General features: G+C 40.5%; 2 protein-coding genes across 2 annotated transcripts in view; one reads left to right on the top strand and one right to left on the bottom strand.

The window, feature by feature from the left end:
• The window catches only part of sbno1 (strawberry notch homolog 1 (Drosophila)), a 23,055-nt gene extending 19,013 nt beyond the window's left edge, over nucleotides 1–4,042 (bottom strand). The window contains exons 1-5 of the mRNA XM_030066192.1: nucleotides 3,607–4,042; nucleotides 1,550–1,663; nucleotides 1,287–1,385; nucleotides 930–1,160; nucleotides 693–831 (exon numbers count right to left, since the gene is read on the bottom strand). Of these exons, the coding sequence (XP_029922052.1) occupies nucleotides 693–831; nucleotides 930–1,160; nucleotides 1,287–1,385; nucleotides 1,550–1,663 (583 nt within the window). The 5' untranslated portion in view covers nucleotides 3,607–4,042. The remainder of the gene's footprint in view (nucleotides 1–692; nucleotides 832–929; nucleotides 1,161–1,286; nucleotides 1,386–1,549; nucleotides 1,664–3,606) is intronic.
• kmt5aa (lysine methyltransferase 5Aa) lies at nucleotides 2,868–16,182 on the top strand. Its single transcript, XM_030066193.1, has 8 exons — nucleotides 2,868–2,962; nucleotides 6,352–6,630; nucleotides 8,670–8,820; nucleotides 11,736–12,018; nucleotides 12,161–12,248; nucleotides 12,516–12,575; nucleotides 12,825–13,015; nucleotides 14,664–16,182. Exons 2-8 carry the CDS (start codon nucleotides 6,517–6,519, stop codon nucleotides 14,872–14,874), a joined length of 1,098 nt encoding a protein of 365 aa, XP_029922053.1. The 5' UTR covers nucleotides 2,868–2,962; nucleotides 6,352–6,516; the 3' UTR covers nucleotides 14,875–16,182.

Raw genomic sequence — 16,182 nt, 5'->3', positions numbered from 1 at the left:
ATTTAACTACAACTCTTCCAGTACTACCTCAAGTACTACCACCTCTGGTATTACTACTACTGCTGATACTACTACTTCTAGTACTGCTTTAGGTACTTTAGCCCCCTTCTACTAGTACTACTTACAGTACAACATCAAGTACTTCAACCACTGCTTTAGCAACTTTAACTGCTGCCTCAACTAGTTTAGGTACTGCTTTAATTATTGCTTCCACCACATCAAATACTGCTTAAAACACTTTGACTATCTACTTTTTCAAGCTGAAGGAAGCACAAAAACCTTCTTCAGAAAATTAACAAAAATTATCTCTGCTATAACATTAGCGTTCATTTATTTATTTGCAGTTTGTTATGTACTGATTTTTAAATTTAAATCTTTCCTTTTTATTTAGTTTCAGGTCTAATTTTCTTATTTGTAAGTGTGTAAAGATAAAAATTCAGAGATAATTGATATTGTTTGTCACAGGCATTGTACAATCCCAACAACACATCATAATAACAATCAAAAAATTCAATACATCTTAAATGAGCTTAAACTTGGAGCATTTGGTATCGTGTCATGAATTAAATGCTATAAGATTCAACACAGCTAGCCTAACTGAACAAATTCTACAGGGACATTTGGACATGTAATATGACTAAATGCAGTCCCTTCCAACTGCCTCTAAAATCAGGCTTGTTGCTATAGCTTACTTGGGCCTGTAGCTGTTGCTGTAGCCACTGGTTGAGCGATGTCAGGTGGGGGCTTCAGCTTCATGAGCTCCATCAGACTGTTGCTCTTCACACCAGTGCCCTTCACACTGCTGGTCCTAAGCAGGTCCTTCAGCTGAATCTGACATAGGAAAAGCAAATGCTGCATGACCAAAGCCACTCCCTACTCTTTGTGTATGTGATGATGACAAGAGACCTCCACATGGTCCACACACTTACCTGCTCTCTGTTAGAAGGCACAACTGTGGACGCTGACGGAGGAATACTTGTGGGGGGGGCGGTTGATGATGAACTCCGCAGGGCTGAAGCATTGACATGGACCACCTTGGTGACAGTTATGGTGTGTTTAATGGGGTTCGTGGCTGATTGTTTGGTCACAACAGTTCCTAGCGATGGCAACTGATTCAGTTGATTTAAGACAAACGTGGTGGTTGATGGCTGAGGTTTGTGCTGTTGGAAATATTGAGATACCATAGGTCAGGGAGAAAGCATATTTTAAACACGGGACAGAGAAAACATCAGCTACAGGAAAATGCTGTTAATAAATCAAGGGTAATCAATGTTTTTTTTTCTCACCCTGATAGTAACTATGGGGAGAGGAACTGCAGCCTCAGTTCGGACAGCTCCCACTGCCTCAGTGCCCAAACCAACATCCAGGGCACTGATGGAGATAGACTGGAAGAGGTCCATAAATAAGATGACGTGCAGCAATGAAAATAAAACGTTTGAGATTCTTACAGGACAAAGTGTTAAACTGGAAGTTAACAATATTTAGGCAGTCTTGCAAGAAAGAATCACATTTCTGACGTCAAAGGGGAATCGAGTTAAGAACATCTTACTTGCTGGGTTGTAGAGGGCTGTGCAACATCCTGAGAATCAACATCAAACACATCATTTGGGCAAATGCCACTCTCACTTAGGGCTGTCAGAAGCAAATCCTGTCCAGGATCCATCTGCAAAACATACAGAAAAAATGCAAAATTTAAAGTATTAACATGCGTAAATAATCAACTACCAAAGTTAAATAATAAAATGAAAACACAATCTAGCAATTAGCAAAGACTGGAAAAAGTCTGAATTAGCTGCCGTCATCATACATCGAGGGAAGAGCATGCAATGTTGCACAGAGTGGGTTGGCATACCAAACAATCTCTACCTCTTTAAATGTTTTGTTATTACACAGAAGGTGTGAAATGCTTGCTTCATTTGCATTTTGGTTAAAATATATTCAACAGTGTCTACCCTTTTCACAAAGTAGCCTAAGGCTCAGAGCTAGAGGTTTCTCTGTCGCACAGTGCGTTCCAAACCCAAGGTTGAGTCAGTCTGTCTGCCAAAGCTGTCATTTTCTACTTTTGCTGTTTAATGAGTGGAGGAAAATAATAAGACATACAGTGTTATTACTTATCACAAACACCCTTGACACAAAATAACCAAAAGTTACAATATGTTTAAACGAGAAAAGCAAGACAGTAATGAAGTGCTCAAGTAGTACATCAACACAAAATCACAAAAGCAATCCTATGGACCTACCACATGTTTAACACATGTGTAGCACATGTATACACGAATCAAGTCCACTTTTCACAGAACACATCAACCCAAGATGTGGTGCAACTTACATATTTACCCAGTACAAAAGTGGAAACTGTAGTAAGAAAAATGATGAGGCAGTAACAAATGTAACGCTGCACTGTTTTTCTTCTCACAATGCATGCCGATTAAACAAATGTAGAAACGAAGCACAGTATTTAATGTAACAATGGCTCAGGTTACCTTAAATAACATCAAAGTAAAGCAGCTAGTTTGAGTGTCACTCCATTTGACCTAGTAACGTTTTATAAGCGACGTTGGTCACCGACAGTTGCTCCAAAGTGACCCAAACCAAGACACGTGTTTGCGCTGCACTGCTTTGGTGTGTTCAACTTCCTGGTCCCTCTGACTCACGTAGTTTCCCCCGGTCTAGCCTAGCCAGCTAATGATTATTTCGATTACACCGTAACATGTGAGAAACCCCACTGCCTGCTGTGACATTGCAGCTTACAATCTAGATAGATTAACCAAACACGCAATTAAATCGTTGTACTGATCTGCTACCTCTCTTGCCCTGACACGTAGCTTAGCTGCGTTAGCATGCTAAGTTTCATAAAACTGAACGAGCTCAAACACGCTCACAGTAATGACAGTGACATAGCACTAAAAGTCACAGGTATAGCCAATCTTAGCGAAGTTAAAGCCAGCTGGCCATGGAATATGTAAGTTAGCTACACGTGTGGTTGAGTGATCATATGAATAATGTGAACCATGCTGACTTGTTTGCGTTGACTTAAGGAACTAAGAATGTCAGTCATCTGTCTCCCATTTGTGTTAACGCTACACACTTCGCAATATTATGTGGGTTTGCCCGTTGTCACAACTTCTAACTAACCCTAGGCGTTTGCTCATTTAGTGTTAACGTTTTAATGGCTCTGTGATTACGTTATAACCTTACTAATGCTGCTAACGTTAACGAACCGTACGGGCATCGTGAGGGTAACTTACACTACGAGCTAAAACACTACCGTCACTATCACTATGATCCAACAAATCAACAACAAACTTTGCGCATTATATCCCGAAATGTCTTTCCAAACTAGTCGCGGTTGCTGGGCAGGCTAGGTGGCTAACTGCCTCGTCGTATTGTTTTGACGTTGTTGACAATGCTCAGTCACACTCGCGGTGTCACTGCGCGGCTAGCATGCTAATGTTAACGGAGCTGAGTTGCAGTCGCGAGCACAACCGAACAACGAACTTAAAATTTCCAACGGCTATCGCGGCACAACCGTAAACTGACGATTTGTAAGACTTCGGGCAGCGAGTGAGTCTCAAAAGAACAACGCCATCGTGTAAATCAACTTACTTGACGGTTAACGACCGCTGCGAGTCGCGGTCGGCGGTGCTCCGGGTAACGCAGCAGTTCGGGGTTTGTTGTCCTCTTCGCTCCGCTGCTCTCCAACCGCCTTACGCCATCTTTTATCAAACGCTCAGCCGCATGCTGGTCACGTGACGTTCAGCCCGACAACGGCGATTTTCACAGCCGAATTTCTCACCTCGCCTCGGTGAAAACAGCTCTCCGGGCGGCCGCCGCACACCGCTCGACCGATATAAACTGCCGACGGCGCCGAACTTGACATTTCTGGGACGTTAATGCAAAGTGCAAAGATAGCAGAGACAGCGAGCTAATTCGGCGTCACGTGACCTCGCGAGGAGTCAGTAGGAAGTGACGACATGAAAACTCTTCTTCTGCTGCTCTGACTGCTTCTTCTATTATTATTATTGTTGTTATTATTATTAGTAGTAGTGGCATTAGTAGTAGTACATCATCATCATCATCATCATCATCATTATTATTATTATTATTATTATTGTCAGCCATAGAAAATTATCTCGTATCAGTGTTTCATCGTTCAGACATGAGAAGTTTGATAGAAATGATGATGGAGTACCTTCTCCTGATCTTCCAGGACAGCAGTGCATCAACGAATGGGTCCACTTGTTGCAAAAGTCCCTGCAGCGGTGATCATTTGTCACAAAAATGTCCACACCCATGAATTAAATCTCTTGAGACAAGTGGAACCAAGTGGCTGGTAAAATATTATTGTCTGGTCAAGGATATCAGATGTTACTCATGGGCCACCAAAGGATAGGCCCATTCTTGCCATTCTGACTATGAGATATTGTTATTTATGGATTTCCACTAGGTTTCTTTCTTTTCTTTTCTTTTCTTTTCTTTTTTTTTTTAAAAAAAACTTTTCCATTTTTTTCTTACCTTGAATCAAGTATCTTTGTGACCTTGAGTGAACTGACTCTTTCATGGTCGTATAGTTATCAAAAAAAAAAAAAAAAAAAAAGAAAAAAAAAAGAATGGAAATTACATTTTAAGGAAGTCAAAAAGTAGCCCTTTTTACTCAATAATAATTCAAAGATGGGTACTGACTTTTCTCCTGGCAAAGACAGCTTATGTTATGACATGTTCAAGCATTTAAGTGATGTTGCACTGGAGAAGATGCTGGCTCCACTCAGTACAGTGTGGCAAGTGGATGTACTACAAGTGCAGTGGACATGTGGTGAACCCAAAATTCAGGCCTGGTAGAGGAGCATTTTGTTCAGGTTCATACCAGCCTACAGCTCTAACAGCAGTGCTGTGTAAAGTAAAGGCCGGAATTGCAGCTTATTGACTTGTATCTTTAGCGTAGAGACGTTTTTTAGATTTTAAAATGTATTGAGAAAAAGAAGAGCTTCAGTGGATACTATATTAATTTTAGATTTATCAAAAACAAGACGATTATACAGGTTACATGACACAGGAGTGATATTTAACTGGATAAAAAAGACTCTTAGAGGAATAAGTATAAATTATATTTGTTTTGGTGAAAATGGAAACTATTCCAATTACTGCATTGCAAGTAGAGAGGAGAAAAGCATAATTTGTAAGACATACAGGTCATACAGTGTCTGTTTGAAATTAGAGGCTGTGGCCACAGGTTTCCAGCTGGATCAATCTTGGGAACGTACTGACAAAACAAAGAAAAGGATTTTCCTGTATATCGGTGACAAAAGTGAACTGGGAAGTTAAGAAATGGGGAATGTCAAGTCTTCCTTTTTGGATCTTTACAGAACCTGATCTAATTTTGTTTCAAAGATCACAATAATTAAAAAAAAAAAAAAAAAAGTCAAATCTAGAAGTGGAGTAGTGTGTGCAACGGCAGTGTGGGTCTCATTTACAACATTTTTGCATTTGAAGTAAGCAATAATTTTGGCCTTACAGTGGGTGGAGGAGGTTAAACCAGGTCATAACGTTTCTTGTTTAATTCAGCTGCTTGAAGGATGGTCTATCAAAAGCTTACCATTATCTTAATGAGACTGTGTTGTTTACTTGGAATAGAAAAAAAATGGCCCATTCATTGGCACGACTATGGGCTCCAGGTCATTCTGGGACTGAAGGTAATGAATGAAAAAGAAGATGAGGTTGTTGCAAGTGTAGCATTTAAGGTTGTGAAAGGTGAAGGGGAGTACCATAACACACTGAGAACGAGGATCAGGAAGCGGCACAAGAAGAGTGAAGCAAAACAAAAAAAAGGGAGGTATTATTTTAAAATACAGAGCTCTGTTAAAAACCAAAATATATGACAGATAAATGACAGAGCCAGAAGGAGGTGTTAAACTAACAACACTGAGTTTTGGGCACTAAAAGCTGCTGTTAAACATCCAGATGGTCTCTGTAAGGATGGCAGGTCAGCACGACACGCTTAAATATAGACACAAAGTAGACATGTTTATATAAGCAAGCAGCTCTGACAGATTTACAGGTTTCTTCCTTTTATTCTAAATAAATAAGGACCACCAGCTCAAGCAGTGGTTTTCAGTTTTTGCACTAGACAGGCCTATATTAAAAAATTTAATCCAGTTGTGTGGTGTGTGTGTGTGTGTGTGTGTGTGTGTGTGTGTGTGTGTGTGTGTGTGTGTGTGTGTGTGTGATGTGAGAGAGAGAGAGAGAGAGTGACTGGAGGGCAGTAACACACCATCGATCAGTCTAAACCACCGTGAATTTAGAGGACGAAGAAGAGAAGCGCCGTTGTCGTTCTATCTGTGCTTTTACCTCTAGGGGGCGCCAGGAGTCGACGACTCTTCCTCCCAATGGTGAAATATGGCGGAGGAGAGCTGTGGTGGCTGCATCGGCTGAGGACTTTTAAACCACCACAGACCCTGAAGGGCACATCCATGTAGACAGAGGGTCGCCGGGGCCAGCGCGTCGGACAGGGGCTTTTGGATGAAACGACCAAAACAGGCTGTGGACCGACGGCACCGCCTGATGTTCTCCCCCCTCGGAGCGAGAGAGCAGACATCATTCAGGAACCACAAAAACAAGTCGGACATGAACGGGGTAAGTTTGCTTGTTCGTGGCATTAGCACGCCAAATATAGAGAAGCAGATTATCCAGTTGCGTTGAGAGTGAGGTCGGCGAGTGTAAGCGTGTTTGGCAGAATTAGTGCAGTATGCGAGTGCGGTGTTTTTGGACGAAGTGTGTGTATGTGTGTGTGTGTTGGTTGATGAATGGTGAGTGTGGCTCCGCGCTGTGAGGCTGCCTGCGTCAGCGGAGGGCCAGCGCGCACTCAGCCGTACGGAGCTCCTGTTAGACGGGGCCAGCATGCTGCTCTCTGTGAGCCTGTTGTAGCCTAAAGCATTCAGCAGCTGAATGTGTGTTGGAAGGAAGACTGGTGGAGGTGAAGTTAGTTGGATACTGAAGCACACAATGATGAGCCAGGAGGCCTGTGCTGTCATTGGATTCAGGTACTGGAGGCAGTGATTGAGAGTCAAAGTGGGTGTGTTGCAGCAGGGACCCCACCCATACTGAATCCTGGAGTGGAAAGTGAAAAGTTTGATCAACACTGAAATGAGCTTAGCCACCTACATCAATCAACCCATCCATCATTTATTTTGACTGAAAGGTCTTTATCATCTGTTCACAACAAGGTGGCTGCCTGACAATTGGTCCTAAACAATGGTTAGTAACGTGGATATGATGACTAAGCAAGCAGAGGCAAATAATAATAATAAAAAAAACATTTCAGAAAATTGCATTTCTTTAGTGTAATACAGTCTTTAAAATAAGGAAAACACATCATTCATACCGTATCACAGTATTACAATATATGAAATCACAGACGATATCTAGTTTCACATCATGATGTCTATAAGATATCGAGGTGTGTGCATAATAGTCTTTGTTGAGTGTTCTAACTGGTAACTGGTATGACTGTAAACACCTTGATACAACTGGAAACAGGACATGCCCCAGGATCCTCATGTGTCTCACATTCTTCATTTGATAATCTTGGAGCTGCAAACACACTCCAGCACACTGTCTGACTTGCAATGATACATTTATTTGCAGTGTTTTGCCTGATGAAGGTCAAGCACCAAAACGTTGCAAATAAATGTATCATTGCAAGTCAGACAGTGTGCGGGAGTTTGCAACTCCAATCCATTCCTCCCTCTCCCTTGCACCTGTCTCATGAAACAGGTGTGTGAAGTATACATCTGAGTCACAGATAATCTCGGAGTTACCTTTTCTTCTCACCTCGGAGTGCTTGGGGCTGTTGGCGGCACAGTAACAAACTGTGGGCGAGTGTTTTTGCCACCACCACTTGCCATGCTGCCGTTTCTGTGAACAAACACTCTCCTGCATCCAAGACAAATTATGACCTTTCTGACATCATCACCATCATTTTATTTATTCAAAACCTTGTAAAACACTGATGGAGAACCCACATTTTACAAGGTATATACAAACATAGAGACACAACTAAAATCAAATAGCAATAAAAGAAGAATACTTTGCTTTATCAGATAAAAACAAGATAAGAGTAGTAATGCTAACAAGTAAAAGTATAGGAATTGACAGTGAGATAAACAAAAAAAATAAAATAAAATAAAATAAAACTAAAAATAAAAATCAGAAAAAGAAAATGTAAAGCTATGACAGTAATAATCGATAATATTAGCAGTTAGACCTTGGAATTGTCTCAATGGTATTAATGAGGTCATCATAAAATTCTGTTGATGCATAATTCAAGTGTTTGGAGCACAGATAACAAAAATCGGATTTTCCTAGCTCAGTATGAATTTTTGTGACCTACAGGGTAAGTCAAGACATGCACATTAAAAACAAAATATTGAAGAAAAAAAGAGCAAATACCCTGGTGTATTTACATCATTCATACTAGATATGACCCGACTCTGATTAAGATGATTGGTCTAAAGCCTTTAAATGCTCTAATCTGAGTATTGTCATAATCAGGTTGAAAGTAGGTTGTTGGTGTGCTTGCAAATGTACACAGTGTCCCCGACTAGCAGACACAATGACTAAGTTTTGGCAGAATCGAGTGTGGACTAAATCAGTTCTCGCCTCTGTGTTGACAGGAAGTTGTATGCAACAGCCATTCCCTCACAGTATTAAGCTGCAACAAGTCCAAATCACCTGTTCATGATGAGATGACGATCAAACTGACCCAGGAGGGAAGGTGCTCTCCGAGATGCTCCCTGCAAAATGACGCTCAGAGGCAAGATGATGGTATGTATTCTTGCTGCAGCTCGATAGAGAGACAGTGCACTGTCATTGTGTGCTAATGATTTAACTTACAAGTGTTCAAAACAGGGAGTCTGCACTCATCTCATCATAGTCTGAATAAAAAGCACGTCCTTCTTAAATGTATTTATATTGTTATTTAAATTGTGGCTGTGTCATGTCACTGTTAGGACACTAAAAATAAAATTGATCTTGCAGTGTGCATGGCTGAGTGCGTTCAGTTGCCTATGTACCAGACAGAAAGAGATACCAGACAGTACCAGACAGAAAGAGATTGAATGGCTATTGTTACTTGTTGCTGTCTCCTGTCATGTCCTCCCTGTGTACAGTCTACATGAAAAGAGCGGGATATCCTGCCCTCCACTTCTGTTACAGTAGTTTCTCTGGTTATATTTATATTTAGAGATCACTTAGAAGAATCAGACAGGAGAGGAGGGCTCTTTGTGTTTTAAGGATATCCACAGACAAAGAACACTTTCTTGCAATGTAAAAAGTTATCCATCCAGAATATATAGTGCTGAAAGCAAAAGGCTTTATATGATTAAATCAAAGGTCTTCAACGGTTTTCAGCTTCCTTCAGTATTCTGAATACTTGCACTGATATCACTTAAAGGCACACAATGCAGGACTTCCTCTCAGCCTGTTTTGCCTCTGCATGTATACAAATAGTCGCTGCCACCCTTGGTGCCAAGGACACACCTCTGCAGGCATCAGTTGGGAGAAACAGCAACAGAGACTTTCTCATGCCATATTGGATTGCAGAGGCACTACCCCCACATGATAATAATAAATGTAATATCAGCAGTGGATATCTTTTAAGTAGTAGTTACCAGCCTCACAGAAAACTGTCCAACGCTGCATCGCCTTTCATCCCCAACCATTTTTTCTATTCTTGCCAGTGGAGAAAAATCTTAGTTGGCTCTTGTTTTTGAACAGGCTGTGTGTGCAGCTCTCTTTGCTTCACTGTATTTTTTTGTTTTCGCTGACTGCACCAGTAACCAGAGAAGTGAGCTGCACAGAGAACACACCACACTGTTTTGAAGAAATTTGGTGTTGGGTAGCTACAACTACATGAGTTATGCTGTGTTCAAGACAACTGGGAACACATTGACTTTATTCTTCCATATAGGAATATTCCATTTTGACAGCCCTCTAATTTCTGATTCCTCGTCGGAAATTTGGCTCTGCTCTCTGAGCCATCCCATATGATCCAGCTTCCCGATTTGAAATGTTGTTCTTACTTAACTAACTGACCTTTCGGCTCTGTGAGAACTTAGTGAGTTATCTCACTATGGGAAGCACCCTCCAACATGACCAATCATGGGTAATGAAACCACGTCTGTCAACAATTAACAAATGAAATGGTTGGCAGGGCGAGTTATCGCATACTTATATAACCCTTTGGGATAATCATGCCCTGTTCACGCCTGGCATTAAAATACATCTTGGGTGATCTGATCACAAGTGGACAGCTCTTAGTACAGGTGTGAATGTACCCAAAATGCATTGAGATCCAATTGCTCAGACCACAGAGGCGGTCTGGGTAACAGGACACACAAACACAATCACACCTAGGGATGATTTAGTATCTCTAATTCACCTGGCTTGCATGTCTTTGGACTGAGCTCCCAGCAGACACGGGAAGAACATACAAACTCCACACAGAAAGGACCCTGGCTTGCCGGCTGGGAATCAAACTCAGGACTTTCTTGCTGTTAGGCGACAGTGAAATTGAAACCACAGACACTAATACTCCTCACTAGAAATTTTAGCAAATAAATCTGAACACTAGAAAGCCCACGCTGGGTGACCTTGACAGTTTGTCAGTGAACTGTTAAATGGAAAATCTAAAATGTCCAGATTACTGGGGAGCTTTGATGTCATCTCCACTATGAAGAATGTGAGAATATCGCACCTGAGGAGTGCGGCGGGTTGTACAAGGTTAGGGTCAAACCAGAAAGAGCTTCCCAGAGTGAAACACTGAATGAGGTTGAAAAGATCTTTTAGATCTTGAACATACCACAGCTTTCATGCATATTAGCGGAAAAGATTCCCTCTTAGAAATGACCTGAACACAATAAACAGAAGCAGAGGAAGCAGAGGGGGGTTTCTCAGCTGTCGTAGGTATTTGTACACATGAGTAGCAAAACGGTTACACACTGTGGTCATTTAAAAATATTTAAAAGGTAAAATCCTGCATATTATGCCTTTTTAAATGCCATGTTCTGTTGGTGAATGAGAAGGGAACCACACGCTTTGGTAATGTGATACAAGGAACACTAACAAATAGGCTTTAGATTAACCCTTAGTTGTAGCTGTTCACTGATGTTTTTTTTTTTTTTTAATCGTTTTTAAAGATGTAACATTGCAGCTCTTACGACCGGCACAAATGTTGGTTGGATATCTGCCTGGCAGCAGATACCAAAGTGTGGAAAGCACGTTATGTTCTGGAAAATTGCTACAGACATAAAACTGGATTACACGGCTGTCACATTATCCGTATAAGAAATTCACAATAGTGTTTTGATTCCAAGGTATTTGAGTCATCACCCAAAGTAATATTTCAATGAAAATGAATATTTGCACATTATTGTCATGATAATAAATAGTATATATTTGGAATCAGTTAATTGGAATAAATTAGTCAGTTTATCCTCAGCTACATTTTGTAGAGGAGCAAATACATCACCATCGTAATGTATTTTTTAACAGATATTGCAATATTTTGCATTGCCAGCGTACCATAATGATAAGCCAGAATTCATACCAATAGTATCCTGAGTTAAGTGGTATTTCTGACTCAGTGCACTGTAGGTGACTGAACCACCAGGGCGGCCTCCCTTTTTTGTTGTTTTTAAATTCAGTGTTCACTTGCTCATTGTTTTTCTCATTTCATCCAGGCAGGAGAACAAACACCATCAGCACAAAAGCCCAAGACTCTGAGTTACCAGAGAGGGAGAGTAGCTACAGCCAGTGTTCGCCCTGTTGGTCCGACGAGCAGCCGTCACCGCCACAGCATCACTATGCCCAGACCTGCCTTCGCTCCCCTGCCGAACGCTCCCTCGCCCTCAGTAACAGCTTATCTCACACTCCCCTCCTTCCCAACAACAGTGCCACTCACCTCAGCCACCAGAGGAGAGACATCCGGCACAAGGTCAAAGGGAAGAAGCCTACACTAAGAATGTAAGGGTGTCCTGATTCTGGATGCAGTCTATAATCAGGACTATAGCGGTGTTGTTAAGATAGAAACTTTGTCAAACAATAGAACAATGTGATAACTGGTCAAAGTTTTTAGGTGCATGCTCTTTTTTCCCTCTTTTTACAGTGCAAAAAGTAAAACTTCCACAAATCGAAAAGTTACCGACTACTATCCCATAAGACGAAGCCTAAGAAAAAGTAAAACAGAGCTTAAGGTAGGATGAAGCGAAATTACTTCTGTAATATATTGTGCTAATTTTCTCAGCTGTGCCATGTAGGTGGGTATGACCATTAAAAAATATACATATATACAGCTGAGTCAGTTGTTACTTTGATCCAGCATTTGCTTCTGTGAAGTTGACATTGAATTAATGCTATTTTAATTTCTGTTTTGCATGTTTTTGTGTGTGTGGTGCACGCATGCTAGAAATTACATCTGCTCTCCTGCAGTAATGCCATCTCATTTTCCATTTTATTACCAGTGTGAACAAAAGAAGCTCATTGATAATCTCATCGCAAATGGGATAGAGGAAGGAATGGAGGTACATTGGATTTTCTGCTTACATTTCTACCATTGGCTGACACATGAAAAACTAGCTTTTTATAAATACAAAGGGCAGGGCTGTGTTCCAACAGTAAGCCACAAGAGGCCATTTATACTGGGTTTAATGTGCATTATATCACAGCAGAGGGACATTATTACCCATAGCTTACAGCCTGTGTAGTTTGTCCTCTTTCTAACTATCCCCTGTAATGTGTAATGGTGAAATATCTCTCATACTCTTTTAAAGGTGCAGCATATAGAAGGAAAGGGGAGAGCAGTGTTTGCCACTAGGTGTTTCCAGAAAGGCGAGTACGTGGTGGAATACCACGGGGATCTTCTACAGATCACCGATGCCAAAAAGAGGGAGGCCGAGTACGCTCAAAACCCTGCCACTGGCTGCTACATGTACTACTTTCAGTACCTCTGCAAAACATACTGGTACGACACACCACTACATTTTTAGTTATACCGCTCGGTGGGGCCAACCCCACAGTTTTGCCTGTCACTGACTGAGAGATCAAAGTTACTCGGTGACATCTCTGATAAACATGGAAATGGTCAGGTTGTAATGGCTGCGGATACCATTGGTCGGCCACATGCTTCACTTTTCCTATTGGCTGTTGCTCCTTCAGAATCAGCGTAAGAGAGTGGCATGAGTACATAGATAAGAGAGAAACGGGTGCTGAGAAATAATCCTCTAATGTGAACAGCCAAGCTCATGCACGTGTGTACATTTACGTTATAGTAAAACATCTGTAATCTATAATAAAACATCACAGGTACAATGCTGGATTCTGCGCTGATGGTGAAACTCTTATCAGTGCTGTTTAGATGTATAAATAATCAGGATTTGAAATCTGTACAGTACAGCTGCTGCACTGAGGTCAAAAGAGCAGCTTTTTTAAGTGTAGTCATGGTCCAGCCATATACTGGGTTTAGACCTAGTCTTGTTCACTTTTATTCTCACTGTTTCAAGTTAGTTGCAAAGTAACCAAAGATTTATTCTTCAAGCATTTGTACATTCTTGACTCAGATGACTGAGTGTTAATGTCAGAGATCTTTAGTATGTAAATAAATATAAATAAGAAACTTTTTTAGTGACATAAATATATAAAACCGAATTTTGTAGTTAATCATCAGACTGAAAAAAAAAAACAACTGGAACTACAGTCGAGCAGCTTTTCAGGGCTCATAGCACTGCCTCTGGCAAGGTGGCTGTGGTGTGTGTGGTGTTTCTTTGGCACGCCTCTTGTCTGGAAAACACTGCAAATAAAAATGGAATCTGTGCTTTCAGTTTTCCTGCTGAAGTTGACAAAAGTGAAGCCAGAAAGCCATCAAGCAAAAAAATGACCTGACTTACAAAAGTGCCTTGAACCTTGAAAGGCTGATCCTCGACCTTTTATCTTTTTAATTATTTAAAAATATAAAAAACGCACACAAATGTAAAATGCTCCCAAGAATTTAATAAATCTGATCAATGTTTTGATCCCATACGGATCTTCATCAGGATAGTTGAACAGGAGAAGACTCTTAAATAACCGCTGTAGGCAGAGACAACAAGACAAGCAACTACAGCAGGCAAGTTCAATCATCATCATCATCACCATCGTCGTCGTAAGATATCGCCATATACCAACAATGTGAAGTCACTATTAACAACTTACAGAATACACAGTGTTGTCATTAGGATGAGAAGAAAAAAGAGAATCTCAAGAAAAATACTGAAACGTGAAAGCATTTTTAGCAGTATCACAAAAACGCACAGTGAATAAAAGTTAAACATCATAAGTTCTGTAAAGAGGCAATTATATAAAGAAATCAACAACCTAAATTAAACATTGCAACAGGATGAAAAAGAGTGCAAGGTAAGCCCAAGCCAATGGCCAGAAGACATAAAACACCTCGAAATTACAGTAAAACAAATATAAATTTATTGAGGTGCCACTTGTTTCTTTATGTATTCATTGATATATATGCTGATCAGATTTATGAAGTTCTTGGGAGCATGTTACAGTGCACTACTATGTTGAGAGCTCAGGTTTACAGCTTCTCTATCCCTAAATGGTGTGTGTTTGTTTTCTCACAGTGTGGATGCCACAAAAGAGACTGGTCGAATGGGCAGGCTGATCAATCACAGCAAAACCGGCAACTGCCAAACCAAACTGCATGACATCAACGGCGTCCCTCACCTCATCCTGGTGGCGTCTCGAGACATCGACGAGGGCGAGGAGCTGCTCTACGACTACGGAGACCGCAGCAAGGCTTCCATCGCAGCTCACCCGTGGCTCAAGTACTGACCGACGGATCGTCTCAAAGAAAAGGGAAACTTAACACTTGTGTTTCTCATCAGCTAGTGTAAAAAAATGGCCTTAGCAACAGAATGTGTACCCTCTTTTTCCAATTTTCAGGATGGATGGGGCTCTAGTATGTGTACATGGGGGAGGAACTGACGGGGTACAAGGGACTTAGAGGTAGACTGAGGTACATATGCTTTGTCAGACGACATCTGTACTTTTATTTATACTGTACGTCTATATGAAACCTTTGTTTTTTTGCAGCACATTTATTTTGTAAATTTTGTATTCCTGATAGACAAATGCTTCCACAGCATGCAGGTGGTAGTTAATGTTCTGCATTTTTATACAGCTTTTTCTTAATTGGTAGTTAGTTACTTAGCAATAATGATATTTACGGCCCTCCAGGTTGATACAGTCTCAGTGTAGAACTGTAAGATGCAAATATGAAGCCCTTTTTTTAAAACGCTCTGTTAAACTGGAATGTGATTCCACGTGATTGATACTCACACAAAGAAATGTTACCGTTGTTTTGTATAGTTGTACACTTGTTTTTTGGAAATCTGAACAAATCTGCACCTCGTTCTCAGAAAGCTGTCAAACGTACACGACCAAATGTTCATGTGAAAGTATGTAACAATAGAACCGTCAACAGGTCATTTTTAAACTTTTTTTTTGTTGTTGTTGCTTTTAATATGTATTTTCTGTGCAAAAAAGCTATATATTATTTATCACTACTTTTTCTGAATTTTTTGGCGTTTCAAATAGCAAATTCTTCACAATCATTTGAAATACAGTTTCTTAGCTACTCACCCCCAATAAATCTCTGGGATTTCAGGTTGTAGTGTGGATTTTCCATCAAAATGCTCAATTATATATGAAACATGAATAGACTCAATTCTGTTTTTTGTTGTTCTAGAGCAATTCAATATATTGCTTCCGTTGAATTTGTTATATTTCCGCTGATTTCTTGTTGCTTGAATTTAAGATTTTACCTTATTTTCATCACTGTTCAAAGTCATTTTAAGTATAAGTACAATTTCCGCAGATTTGCAGGAAATTTACATTTTAACATTCTCTTTCCTCTACATCTCCAGTCATCACCACCACCACTCCACCTACTGGTTTATGTTCAGTGTGTTGGGATTATTGAGATTTGTGTGAAAAATAATTGCAATAATATTTGAGGGGCATAAGTGACCTGTTGGTAGTTGTAGGAGGTAATACATCTTGGGTGTTGTAGCGTTAAATAAATCTTTATGCTGGGGTTGTTAAATAATTATGTTAAATAAAGATGAATTATGCAAGCAA

Source organism: Myripristis murdjan, chromosome 12 (genome assembly GCF_902150065.1).
Source record: "Myripristis murdjan chromosome 12, fMyrMur1.1, whole genome shotgun sequence".
In the NCBI taxonomy this organism is placed as follows: Eukaryota; Metazoa; Chordata; class Actinopteri; order Holocentriformes; family Holocentridae; genus Myripristis; species Myripristis murdjan.
This window is presented reverse-complemented; position numbering and strand designations above follow the sequence as displayed.